Source organism: Scardinius erythrophthalmus (assembly GCF_964197995.2).
Source record: "Scardinius erythrophthalmus genome assembly, chromosome: 16".
NCBI lineage: Eukaryota > Metazoa > Chordata > Actinopteri > Cypriniformes > Leuciscidae > Scardinius > Scardinius erythrophthalmus.
The window spans coordinates 23523432-23538087 of record NC_138236.1 but is presented as its reverse complement, the minus strand read 5'-3'; the positions used below and the strand labels follow the sequence as shown (position 1 = coordinate 23538087).

At 38.4% G+C, this 14656-nt stretch overlaps 1 protein-coding gene across 4 annotated transcripts in view; it reads left to right on the top strand.

The window, feature by feature from the left end:
- nbeal2 (neurobeachin-like 2) overlaps positions 1-14656 on the top strand; it is a 76465-nt gene that overhangs the window by 8264 nt on the left and 53545 nt on the right. For 2 of the 4 annotated variants that reach the window (XM_081388431.1, XM_081388429.1), the window contains exons 1-7: positions 6711-6942; positions 8548-8636; positions 9178-9339; positions 9537-9618; positions 10098-10210; positions 11138-11220; positions 14535-14620. In XM_081388431.1, coding sequence (XP_081244557.1) covers positions 6913-6942; positions 8548-8636; positions 9178-9339; positions 9537-9618; positions 10098-10210; positions 11138-11220; positions 14535-14620 — 645 coding nt within the window. In that variant the 5' untranslated portion in view covers positions 6711-6912. Of the gene's footprint in view, positions 1-6710; positions 6943-8547; positions 8637-9177; positions 9340-9536; positions 9619-10097; positions 10211-11137; positions 11221-14534; positions 14621-14656 lie in introns of those variants that run through there. The other 2 variants (XM_081388430.1, XM_081388428.1) reach the window with 1 other exon arrangement.

Sequence of the window (14656 nt, the reverse complement as noted above, 5' to 3'; positions counted from 1 at the left end):
TCCGGAAGAAGGTGGGTGGAACACCCGGGAAGGTGTTCTGGGCGCGTCCCACCGGGAGGAGACCCCGGGGAAGACCTAGGACACGCTGGAGGGACTATGTCTCCCGGCTGGCCTGGGAACGCCTTGGTGTCCCCCCGGAAAAGCTAGAGGAAGTGTCTAGGGAGAGGAAAGTCTGGGCATCTCTGCTTAGACTGCTGCCCCCGCGACCCGGCCCCAGATAAGCGGAAGAAGATGGATGGATGGATGGATGGATGGATATTTTTTTGTGCTACTGTGTTTCTTTTATTATTATGCTTATTTGTTCTTATTTGTATTATTAGCTAATTTAAAAATACTCGCGGGGAACATGCTAGCACTAGCAGCATGTTAAAACATGCTAGAAACATGGTAAACATTTAGCAATATGCTAAAACCATAGACATGTAGGTACCGCTTTTGCCGCTCCAGACATGTCAATGCGTCTGCCATCTTGGAACGGCCAACATGGTGTAGTTCATCACTCACACTAACAAATCAATGAATTTTCATCAAAAAGGCCACAACATTGTGCAGCCTTTGGTTGTAATAACCGCCAAACTATACATTTTAAAATGAAATGTGATAAACTTTTACAGATCGATCGGCCGCAGATCGGTATTGGCTGATAATCACATTCTATGACTCGATCGGTAGTCACTAAATTTGGCCGATCTCACAAACCGATCACAATATAAAGCTGTAGTCCATAACTTTTTTTTTTTTTTTTTAAATGTATATAATAAGCGAGTACATAATGAATCCATTTTCCAAACCGTGTTTTTGTCTGAATCACTACAGTACCTATAATAAGTGTTTACAATGTTATTCTGCAAGACTCATGCAGTTCTGTTCATTAACAGTTTCAGACTGCAGCTTTAATGATCTAAAACCTTAAAATGTTGCCACTGACGCATATCTAAATAGTGTATAGATGAGGCTTTTGCGCTACGTTCTGCTTTGTAACTTCGTGAAACATTAGTAGACCATAGTAAATCGCACATCTTTATTTAAAAAAGAAGGTTGTATTGATTTAAACGAGTCCACACACAACGTAACATGATGCGCAGATCTTCAGAAAATTCTCACGGAGTGACATCATGGCATGCTGCTTTGCTAAAGCTAGGATTGCCGGGATCCAAACTCATCCTGATCATGATGCAGTGTTTTCTAACGTCATTTAAAAAAGTTATACTAATGGAATCTGGATCTCAGGTATGGTCAGTAGGATAGGGACGATGTTTAAAGATTGGACTGTCACTGGATCGATCACTCAGATTGACAGGTCTTGATTTACTGTGTGTGCGCCATAGATTAGAAGCGCAAAGCTGACACAGCACTGGAAAATCATCACTCATCAATCAGGATCTTATTACTTGTTACTTTTTATATGTTATTATATAAAAAATGATATTATATTATATTACATTATATGCATTTACACTTGTAGTTTTTATTTTCACTAAAATATTTGATCTTTTGTTTGGAGAGGTTTTTGGACTTTTGATTAAAAAGATTACCATGGTTCCAAATGTCATTATTTTGAATTGTTTTGAGATATCAACATATAATCATAATATCAACATAATATAAAAATCTGGCCCAGATGCAGTTGACATGATTGTGAACAAGCCCAAACTTGATTTTATGACCTGTCATATATACTTTCTAATCATGTCAAGCATGAATCAATAAATTGCATAACTTTTCTGGGGTTTTCTCAGCAGTAACATAAGGTCCTCCAAACGTGATCAAAATCTATTTTCTTTCAAAGTTGAAAGGTTTTCTATCAAATGAACCATGTACTTGATGATGCCTTGTTTTATTGATTGATTGTAGAGTTATTACATTTAAGTATGCCACTTATCATTAAAAAATCATTAAAAATGCCTTCAGGGGTTAAAGGGTTAACAGTGACAGTCAACAGAGAGGTTACATATCACTTATATAATGTTTGAATGATCAGGATCGGTATCGGCCAATCATGATGACAAGAAATCGGTAGTCGGTATATCTGCTAAAGACTGTTAACTTACAGCTATATAGTAGATATGCATACTTGTGAATAACTATGGTTACAGACAAACACTTGCTCTCGTCTCAAGTGTTTACAGACTTACGTATATTGGCCCTTAGAAACAGCCGCTAATGATGAGGAATCTACGTGTATATATACTGTACATCTATGGCTAAAACATGATAGCAATGTTAACACATGCTATATGCTAAAACATGCTAGAAATATAGCAGTGTGATAATACATGTTAGAAATGTGTTAAAAACAATTGACACAATTTACAACCTTAAACACATACTTGATCACCACACACATTTGATTAAACATACTTATACTGTATGCAGAAGACACATTTTTAATATGACTTCGGTTTTGGAAGTGATACTATTTGTTGCTTTTAAAGTCTGGCCTTGATGCATATCATATCTAAATGTTGAGACAATGTAACATTTAGCTAAACGTTGACTTCTTATTTTTTTATCTTATTTTTGTTTGTTACATTTTTTTCCGCAAAACCAAAATTGGCAGGCCTGGTAAAAAAACAGTAACGTTTTCAATGCTGCAGGGCAATCCACACTGCTTTTTAGAGAAAGACTTCAAAAAACCCCAGGTGGAGGGACAAGTCCAGGCCTCTGCTGTCAAGGAGCTCCAGTACTTTCCGAGACTTCCCCGTGGGACTGTTTGACTATTTTTAACCCTCTTTGACTCATTTAACGTTTCAATCACCTGGAAGAAGGCTAATCAGGAACAGTAATTCAGCTACACTACTTTGTTCAATGGTATGTCATGAAGCTACCATTTATTCTATACTAATTTTGATCCCCTATAACCTAACTAAGAGGAAGTGATTGCTGCCTTCTTTTAGGGTTATGTTTAAAGGACATTATCCTGTTGCTATAGTGGGTGAGGCTTGTGGCAGTTGGTGGCGGTATGGGCTGTTTGTATGGAAGCCACACAGTACATGGTGCGACTGGTTGAGCCTTTTAAGTTGGTCTAGGTGTGCATAGAGTTAATTTGTCTTGAATAATCATGAAAACGGTTGAATGTTAAAGTATTTTTAATGTTTTGCCTCGTGAAAAGTCTTTTTCACATGTGCCCTGGGGCCTGTGTTTACTGACATTGAGAATAATTAATAGAACCCCGGTGAAAAACTCTCTTTGTGTCCGCTGAGCAGCTGCAGGCGCTGAGAGCCGCAAGGAATCTCAAACAGAATGGCTCATCTGTGATTTGCCATCTTCAGAGAATACCACTGAACTCAAATATACCATTCAAGAACTGACCTGAATGTAACTAACTCTCCTTAAATCATCACAAGACAATTATCATATTTATGGAAAAGGGAAATGAATAGCAATTAGTTCCCATGAATAAGGTACTCATTAAAAATACCAATTTGATATTGTCTTAACATGGAATTAATCTTGCATGAAAAGCATTTCATTTTAAACACATCAAATGTCTCCATCTCCCCCTTGAAATGGGGATTTTGGTCTGTTCCACCTCAGCGGTTTTGACATTCTTGACTATAACAAAAAATGAAAATCACACAACTCAAAGTTTCAACATCAAATGTGTTTTTATTTTCAAAAACTGCATGATTATATGACTGTATGATTATACTGTATTGAATTATGACACCCAGGATTAGACTGGAAGACATAATCTCATTCGATTTTCTTAATTTTTATTGATTTCCATTCTGTAACCAAATTTTTAAAAAAAAATTGTTGCAGTGTTCTTAATATTAACTGTCACTGGCATATAACATATTGTAAGAAAAATGATCAAACACATATTTTTCTTGAATTTGTTAATGCAAGTTCTATAACTTATCTTCAAAAATGTACATACATAATTTTTAAAATGTTAAATAATTTTTTTTTTACTATTATGTGCCAAAAATAATAATCACACAATATCTAAAATGTATTTCGACACAATTTTAGTTTCCATATGCTGACTTTGTTGATTTGTTCAAGTTTTGTACCTTATTCATGAAACATCACAAGTAGTTAAAGTTTTATGTAGGAAGTATTTAGTGTAGCTCATTTTTGTTGGCAGGTATGCCTTGTAGTAAGAGTGTTTTCCACATGACATATGGATGTGAATATGAATTTATAATGGTTTCACAATAGTTTCAGTTCTGAGATCTGCATGAAACATTTTCATTTCCCATTATCAATTAAAAAGCTTTAGCATGTTGGCTGTTGTTGTTATTTTTGACGGTTAGTTTGAGGAAGTGCAATTTTAATTCTTTTGAAATGAAGCAACTCAGATGGATTATCTAGACAAGTAACAGCGGTTATAAATATAGTTATTCTCACATATTTTATCTGCCAGTGGCAAATAATATTAAGAACACTACAAAACATTTTTTTTTAAATATTTTTAAAATATTTTATAACTATTTATGTTGAAATTGGTTAAATTATTCATATATATATATATATATATATATATATATATATATATATATATATATATATATATATATATATATATATATATATATATATATATATATATATATATATATATATATATATATTCATATTCATATTCATATATCATATTCAACTCTTTTTTTCTTTCTCAGAAAAGTGTCCAAAATGGTCTTGTAAATCTGGTATTCTCAACAAATGAAATCTGTGTCAAGTTCAAAAACTAATTTACTGGATTCAATTGTGCCAGAGCTTAAAATGGAAAACTCATTAAGGGTGATGATATAAACAGTAGGCAAAACTGGATCCACAGAGACACACTGTTGGCATTTCCCCCTATTAAGCTCAGCACTTAGTTAGGATCAAGTGATCAATCGGCAGAGTGAGTCAATACCAGCTCAACTGCAGTTCCGTGTCATTGCTTTAAGAGTTTCATTTTAGGGTTCCCTTCCCATGCAGATGTCAATGTGTTGGTTTATGCATCTGATCAAGTCAAGGCATGCCATTTCCACCTGACTATTGATTCATACCGATGACAGAATCAGTGATATATCATCGCTCAATCTTCAGGTTTCCCTTCAGCTATTATTTGAAAGCCACACTAAATCTTTTTGACTTTTGTGGGATGAATGCATGCTATTACAGCACTCAGCCAGAGTCTGTGTGAGTCTTTGCCGAAATGAGAGGATTCTCTGTTGCACAACTGTGCTTTCAACTCTGTCAAGGTCTTTAGAAAGAATTCAGTTTACAATGTCACAACGTTTTTGATCAGCCTTTGATAGCATGATGATTTACAATGAATTTGTTGCTGTAAATAAAAAATGTGATTTATTATTATTATTTTAATAAAAGTGAATGAGAACGGGTAAGCTCCAAAATGACAAAATAACTTCTGAACTGCATACCAAATCCTATGAAGTCATTTGATTAATTTGATGATGAAATTTCGGTCTGTTTCTCACACAGTTACACACCCTCATGATCGTTCCAGACGTTTGTTCATCTTTGAAATTCAAATGAAGATATTTTTATTGAATCCTGAGAGATTTTCCATCCCTCCATTGAAAAACTTTGATGCTTTAAAAAGTTCATTAAGAGATTGTAGAAGAAATCCATATGGTTTGAGCGATTATTCTGAAGAGACATGATCGTTTTATATGATGCACAGATTTAATTTAGGCTTTTATTCACATGTAAACAATGATCAACGGTGCTTGACGTGTGAAAACAAAAGTCAATGGTTCTCGGGCGTCAAGCAAGCTTCTGTTGAGTTTCCGTTTACCATTTTTGATGTTTTATATGCGCTGATCAATGTTTATATGTTGATATTAAAACCCTAAATTAAATCTGTTCAATATAAAAATTGTTCATGGCTCTTTACATTTACATTTATTCATTTAGCAGACGCTTTTATCCAAAGCGACTTCCAAATGAGAACAATAGAAGCACTTAAGCTAACAGTAGGACAACAATATGCAAGTGCTATGACCCTTCTCAGTTTAATCTAACGCAATTTTTTTTTTTTATAGAACAGAATAGAATAGAGTAGTAGAGATTAAACAGCTCTTTGATTAAACAGCTCAATTCATATGGGATTCGTATGGGTTTGCAATGTCATGAGTGTGAGTAAATGATGACAGAATAACCCTTTAAGTTGCTATTCACTGAAAATCTTGAAATCTGCAGTAATTCTATAAATCAGATGTCTTTCAGTAACTCAATTGATTTTCTCAAGAATCAGAGTGATCTTTTTCTCAAGTTCAACTCTCATAGCAGTTCGTCATAGCTACTAACACCTCACTGGAGAGGAAGATTATCAGTGAATAACAACGTACATTTCAAACTGTTTGTAACACAAAGCTGTCGTATGTTTACAGAAGACTTGGACTTTGGTGCATTAGTTGTGTACATCACTATTATGAGACTTTTATGCTAAATCTTTTTTTTTTTTGCCCTTTTCGAAACTTAAAAAGCTCTATTCCCCATCCATCATACTGGTTTTGAACAACCTGAAAGAGAATAAATAAAGACATAATTTTCAATAAAATTGTTGTGAAAGGTTGCATGCATCATACACCGTAGCTTACCGGTTGTTGTTCATGGCAAGGTGATACACACTCTTCCAATAAAGCTGTGGTAGCGGCAAAGAAGGAAGCGAACATGGTGACGATAAGCCCAGCTGAGAGAAGACAGGAAATGTGGCTCAGTTAAAGTGACTTGCCATTTCCTGGTTGCTTGACAGACGTACAGACAGCAAGAGAGCAGAAAAGAGCAGTGAAGTAAGCCAGCGCGTCTAAACCGAGGCGTCATGATGGATTCTGATTGATACTGAGGCTTACAAGTGGACACATTCTGGACGTTTTAGAACCAACTTGGTGGGGGCTCAGCAGAGTCCGGGGTAACAAGAGCCCCTCCACCGCACATCACCTGCCATGAGACATGGACTGGCCCCTAAATGAACAGCAATTGGTAAAGTTCTTTTTTTTTTCCACCTTGAGCAGGTTTCATGTTATTTTACAGTTGCATTCTGCTGTAGTGCACATTGCTTTAGTATACCAGAAGCCCCCTGCATTTTGTGATCAGAGTGTGTACATTTCAGAGAGTGTTTTATGAAGCTGCTGACAGCCCAACTTCCCCTATATGAGTGGGCGGATCAAGCCGCATCATTTAAGCTAAGCATAGCTCCTTGCTCTTTGAAATGTTTTCCACCAGCCACTTTCAAGTGACAGTCACATGCAAGGGTTTGTTCGTCTTGATCCACATGTTCTTGCTTGTGACTCATTCTCAACAGAACTTTACAGTAAAGGTTATTGTGATCTCTCCATCAAAAGGTGAATTATATCAGCAGTTATTTTGATTCATTGATTATGCCTGGAAATACTTAATGTCAGAGTTACGTTCAATCAGTTCATGCATTCCCTTGAATTTGAACCCATTGCTAGTGCGATGCTCATGCTAGAGAAGTGTTATACAAAGACTATCTCATTAAATTACCCAGACAGGACATGTGATTTGTTTAACTAGTCCTCCAGTTTTAGTTATAATTGATTCATGAGATCGAATAGCAGGGTATGACTGAAGGTTTATGCACCAGTTGTTCATGCTTCACAGCTGAGAAAAAGGGAATTTTTAACAACAATATGATTTGAAGGCAGAAAGTGAGAATTTCTTGCAGAGTAGGTTGCAATGGTAGCTATAATAAGGAACCCAATAAAACTACATATAAATGCTTGCATATGGCAAATGTTGTGATGTACACTCTCAGAAAAAAAAACAAAAAAAGATACCCTTAGGAGTACAACAGCTTGTCACTGTGGCAGTACAACTTTGGGACAATGCTGTACCATCTACCCCTTAAAGGTGCATACATACTACTTTAAAGTTTTAATGTGTATGTTTAATGTACTACTATGAACCTTTCATGGATAAGTAAGGTACAAAGATGTCCCGTTGAGAGTGTAAAGACTTTTTGTCAAACCATATTTAATCAGATTTACTCTTTTATATTTGCACAAACAGTCTAATGAGAGACATTGCAAGTGCTACTTATTTTTGTGACTCAGCACACTGTTGCTCTGAAAAAAAAAAAAAAAAAAAAAACGAAAAAAAAAAAAATATATATATATATATATAATATAAATATTGGGCTCACCAGAATACTATAATGTGAACTATACTAGCAAACACTACTTGTTTTTGCCCTATTGGCGAAAGTATGGGTGTCACTGCATTGATTGCATTAAGAATTCACAGTATCCACTGTTACATTGCACAAGTTTGCATACTTTGTAGTTTCCTGTTGTGTTAACACAAGGGTGTGCATGCTCTGATTTTGGAGATAGCGCCCAGTCATGCTTTGGTGAAACCTTGTGGTGTAAAGACTTATTAAGCTTGTGACTTATTTTGACTATTTGGTGGGTTGCCTGAGAGACTATTGATTGTACTTGTTGATATTGGTCACTTTTGGATTACCAAAAGTGTGCGTTTCTTCGTAACCCATTCCTCTGACAATGGGGCTGTACTGTCAAAAGATGTTTTACCGACTCTTACTCTTTCCATTTTTCTTTCTTTCAGAAAGATGTTGTTTACCTGCAGCAGTGGTTGGAGGCATTTGTGGCGTCTTTTGAGAAGATCATTGATGTGCAGTCGACGGAGCCTCGTCGGTGAGTCAGTTACATGCTGACCTATCAAAATGTCGCAGACACAGGGAGTTGATCTGTAGGTGGTCAGGTCCAGATGGAACTCTGACTATGATGGTATTAAGCGGTCTATATTTGTTTAATTGCATATTTAACGGTTGCTGAGTTTGAAAAAATCCATCTTTTGAAAACTTACCTATACACACCAGATCTGTAATCTTAGCACACAGTTTGAACCAGCCCTGTGTTGTAGTTCAGCAAGGGCTACTAATTAAACATTTTGAAGAAGAAAAAATTGAGGCTGTCTGGAAATATGTTAATGGAATGTGATGCAATGGCCTAAGAAAAAAGAGCAGACGAAACAAGGATGACCAAGGCTTATGTTCAATGACTTCAGTTAAATAAAACAAACAGTACTTTTACTTTTTTGATGTCTATTTATCAATCCTTCGTCAAAACAAAACAAAAAGCAAAGCAAAATGAAATGAAATGCAACAGAAAAACAAAAACAAACAAAAAGCACAACCAGACAAAAACAGCAAAACAAACATGTTTTTGTCTGCAGGCTGGAGGAATGGAGCGCCGATGTTCCCCTCCTCCCCAAGGAGGTACTGGTGTTCCTCAGCACCCAGCTGTGGCACAGCGCCCTACACATGTCAGGGCAGGACAAGAACAGCACTGCTCCACACCCACTGCTCCTCATCAAGTTCTTCATCATCATCTGCAGGTCAGTTCCCACGGAGCACATAGTGAACACCATCATTCTCTTTGTGACAATGCCCCAGTGGCTCAAACCCCTGTTGATATGCTTCTATCTTCGAACAGCAGGGATAATGCAAGGCAGCGGTTTATGCTAAATTGCAAATTTGGTGTGTACAATAACACCAGTGCTGATGTGAATCCTTTTGAAATCTCTGCCTGCAGGAATATGGAGAATATAGACTCTGAAAAGACCCCTGGGTTTGTGTTTGAGACAATCAAGCTCCTAAACTTCTGTTTGTCTCAGGTAAGAAGTCCAAAAATCTGTGAAGCTGTTTCACTGTGGTTTGCACCACTGCTGATACATGTGGGAAATATGAGTCTAGTTTGCGTCATTTCCTAATCCCATTCCCCTCCTCTTCTTCTTTTTTCTTGTCACCTCTCCGTTATCAGTATCAGTATCAGTAGAAGAAAGCCGCAAAATTTTATAGTGTTACTCTAGTGTTAGATATCAAAACTAGTTCACTTAATTTGTATTGCATTTTTTGTTTATTCTAAACATACCAGTGAACATTTTGTCCACTTAATTGTATGTTATGCAGCTATTGTTATTACGATACACGTGTTTACTGTGCTTTTATAGGTTTCTGAACTAACAGGTTGAATCAGAAAGCTTTGGGTGGAAGACCTCTTCTTTATTCAAAGGAGTGTTTGTGTGATAACAAGCTAGGTTTGTGTATTCACAAGACTCAGTCAAGCATGTGTATGTATGTATGTATGTTACAGCTGAAGAAGCAGCCAGATGATCAGAGCACTTTACAGTCGGTGGTACAACACGGCCTACTGCTGTGCGAAAATCTATTTGACCCTTATCAGACGTGGAGGAGACGGCAGGCAGGGTGAGTGTGTGCTGTGTGTGTGAGTGTGTGTCTGTGAGTTGGGCAGAGTGTTAAACCACAATAGGAATACGTAGGAGCCTTTGAGAGCGGCAAGCTCTGTTTCAGCTCCACTTTAACAGTTAATAACACACCCAGACCTCACCTCTCAGCTCTCAAGCGTTCTTATGCTCAACTGTCTGAATTACACAAAGCATAAACTCCTCACAGCACCAATGCATCTCTTCAAACAGCACTGTTCTACCCATCCACTAAGGTGAAGTTCATGGAATAGTATGTGTTATAAAATGGATATTTCCAGCTCTACAAATGGATTGGATGTTAAAAGCTGTTGTATAACAGTGACTAAACTGAAATTTAATTCTATAAACAGTCACTGTTTTGGCCTCCATAAACAGTATATTTTGGTAATTGGCAGAAGAATTGTGTAGTCCCTTGTACTGTAGTAAGTATTACAGTGTCACCACATTCTTATGGAAACAGCCATTATGGTAATAACATTCTGTAAAGTACCGTGGAATCTGGAATGCATAAAATACCATGGTGTTACAGCCTGAAAACATAATTGTACTGCTATTATTAGTATTGAATAGTTTATTACTTTTAAGAGATTTTTGCTTAAAACAAGAAAAATAAACATAATTCATGTCAATTCCATGGTGTATAAGTAGATTAATGAACTTGATGTATATATCAAAATACCACAGTATTACTGCCATTTATTATTATTATGGAATAATGCATTAGTTAGATTTATGCTTAAAACAAGAAAAAAGCTATTTGAGTAAATAAAGAAAAATTACAAGTCTTAATATTCTATGCTTCTATTGTTTAAGATGATTTATTGCAGTGTCCTGTAGCTTATTGCTTGAGTGATAAGTAAGAATGTGTCAAGCATTTCCACAAAGAGCTTTGATATGTGTTTTTCAGGGAGGAGGTCAGTATGCTGGAGAGAAGCAAGTATAAATTCTCCCCTCTTGTTCTGCCAGAGGAGCTTCCTTTGCTCTTCCACGGTATGTCACCCACTCCTGCCTTCTGACACAATCTTTACCCCCATTTACTCACTTCATCACATCCTGGGAGATATCACACATCCTGCCTTACATGAGAAAAAATGGCTTGCTGTTTGTAAAGAACTATTGAGTAATTGAGTCTTGCAAAGACCATTGATGACATATGTACATGACAGATGAGACAGGAAAGAGAGAAAGGAATGGGATCAAGATGTTACATTTGAGGCTAGATTCTAACCGGTCTCCTCATCAGCACAAATCAACACATATGAGAAGCAGGACTGTGTTGAAGCCTGCAGGCAATGGCCAAAACAAATAACATGATCCTGACAGTGCTACAAGCTTTGTCCAAGTGATTAGAAGCTCTGTGAAGCAACTTCCACTACTGTATTGGTTTAGTAGGCAAGCGACAGTGGGTCCAAGTGGCCTGTGGTCATGAGGTGAGGTAAACTAGCTTCTTGTGCTGAAAAGGTGTTTTTCACCAAAAGGTTCATCAACATTGTGTTTATAATGAATTGATTATATGAGGTTTGTTAGATTTTCTACTCTGCATGTCATAAATCCAGAGGAAGGCTGGCCATTTGAACTCACATATCAGGTTTTATGGTCCGCACTGTGGTACAATTTACTTAAAACAAAAAAACACTCCAGGTTCACATTTTGGTGTTTTGTTTAGTTTTTTGCTCTTTGTTTGTTTTAGTTTTTTTGCGTTTTGTTTTTGCTTTGCTTTGTTTTTTGTTTTGTTTTGGGGGTTTTCTTTTTTTTTGCCAACCTGTGTTGGTAGGCGGTTCCCATTATATGAAAATTATTTTTTTAAGGGATAGTTCACAAAAAAAATTAAATTCTGTCAAACAATTTTGACTTTAACCGAATAGACGAAATGTACTCTGACTTTTTTCGAAATATCTTTTGTGTTCCAGCAAAAAAATAAATTAATACAGGTTTGGAAAGACATAAATCTTAAGTCATAAATTATGACAGAATTTTAATTTTTGAATTAACTTTCTCCTCAACAAAATATGTTTTTGTGCTATACATTAAAATAATGACAATTGCACAAAAGATGCTCAGTTTTAAAGGGTTCAAAATTTGATTCCATGTCTGTTAGTCACATTTGATGTTATGTTGAAAAGACTGACAGATGGGGTCTCACTTTGGAGCCCCAATCACCTCTGAACCCCAAGCCCAGCCCGTCCTGTGATTCAGTTCGCCAGGCGTCCCCCCAGGTTCCGCGGCTTCATCTTTACCTCGGTGGCAGGCAAAGCCATGCGTGAACCGGGCCCTTCACAAGCAAAATGTTAATGCAGAAAAGCATTCTGGCATACATTCATCCCCAAGATTTGTTTGCAGCAATCGACCTGAAGGACACGTACTTCCACGTCTCGATTCTGCCTTGACACAGACCTTTTCTTTGGTTTGCCTTTGAGGGTCAAGCATATCAGTACAAGGTCCTCCCCTTTTGGCTGACCCTGTTTCCCCGCATCTTCACCAAAGTCACAGAGGCTGCCCTCGCACCGTTAAGGGAAGTGGGCATTCACAGTCTCAACTGTCTCGACGACTGGCTCATTGTAGCTCACTCTCGAAATCTGTTGTGCGAACTCAGGGACATGGTGCTCAGGCAACCTCAGACATCTGGGGCTTTGGGTCAACTGGGAAAAGTGAAAGCTCTCCTCTGTGCAGAGCATCTCTTTTCAGGGTATGGAATTGGACTCTGTCAATATAACGACGCGTCAATGCTGAACTGCCTGAATATGTTCAGGGGCAAAACAGTGGTTCCAGTGAAACAATTTCAGAGAATCCTGGGGCATATGGCATTCCACAGCCGTGGTCATGCCGCTCGGATTGATGCATACGAGATCGCAACAGCACTCCTTTTCAGGACTAGGTGATGAACTTGTAGCCCTTGCGTTGCTGTGTCCTGTTTGTGCCCTGCATGTTTACATGGACATCTCTTACATCTTTGTCTGCTTTTGGAGGTCAGCAGAAGGGAAAGGCTGTAATCCCAAGTCAAGCCGTGTCCCGTTGGAGTTAGGGCTCACTCCACTTGGAGAGTTGCCTCTTCCTGGGCGTTGGCACGTGGCACCTCTTTCCAGACATCTGCAGATCTGTGGGCTGAGCAATACCTAATATCTTTACGAGATTCTACAATCTCCGAGTAGAGCCGGTTTATTCCGGTGTGTTGGGTACAAACAGCTAATGTGTGGGAAGGCTGGCTCGGTGTCTCGCTTGCAGCGCCATTCCCCTCTAAGGGGGGATAAGAGTGCCTTCTTGGCTCTCCAGGTGAGTTCCCCTCTTGGCATAAACTGGCTGGATTGAGTTTCCTCCGAGCATCCTCCGGGAGTCAGACTCGACGGAGTTGCCCAATGCCAGGCCCAGTACTCGAGTGCATGCCCGCTCAGACTCAGTCAGCCCCTGTACTGGGCTAGATGCCCCATATGTTGTGCTTCCCCCTTGGTAATCCCATATGTGTATACTTCTATGGTACGGTTTCCCAGTTGGTAAACCCGTGTCTTTCCCTGGGCAGTTTTGCTAGTTGTAGTAGTTCCATTCCTTTCTAGGCAATACCTACCGCAGAGGTATTTCCATATTTTGCACTGCCCAATGGTTCATTCTATATGTGTATTTCCACATGTTTCTCCCTACGGAACAGGTAAAAGGAACAGCAGCTATGACTGTCTCCATGGTAAGCCCTGTCCCTTCCATCCCATTGGCATGGAGGACTAAAATTCAAAGCTTACATGGGGCACTAGTTAGGTTACGACTTAATGGAAGCAGTTGCCAAAAGGGCACGATACATCTTGCCAGCATCTGCATCTCCATCATTTGTAACACAGTTCAGTGGTTGTGGAGCTTTCCATTGGACCCATGGAATGGAATGTCCATGGGACCCATAGAATGTCCCTGCGGTGCCTGACCACAATGATCCACCTTCTGCACTCCATGTCAGTCTTTTCATCATAACGTCGAATGTGACTGAAAGATAGGGAACGTCTTGTTCCCTGATGGAGAGAACAGAGACATTATGTCCCTCCTGCCACAACCCTGAATCACAGCTGAATGGCCGGGGCCCTCGTATCGGCTCCTCAGTATAAACCTGAATGAGTTGATGCGTGCCGCCATCTCATATACCCATATGTAAGGGGAGTGGCTCGGCATGCAAATTCCACTTGCCATTTTCATTGCCCATATTTCTAAAACTGAGAGGTGAGTGTCTTCCAAGTGAGACCTCATTTTTCAGTCTTTTTGACAAAGACGTTCCTCATGTCATGACTTCTTTAAGATTCTTGTCACTAAATGACTGGTTACACCCACAGACTACCTACAAGAGAGTGAACTAATCCCAGAGCCCCTCGTGGTGAGGCTGGTGCACCTACAGGGAGCCGTAATCAGTGGGTGCAAGGTAAATTAGACTATTTGGCCCTGTTTACATGAATTA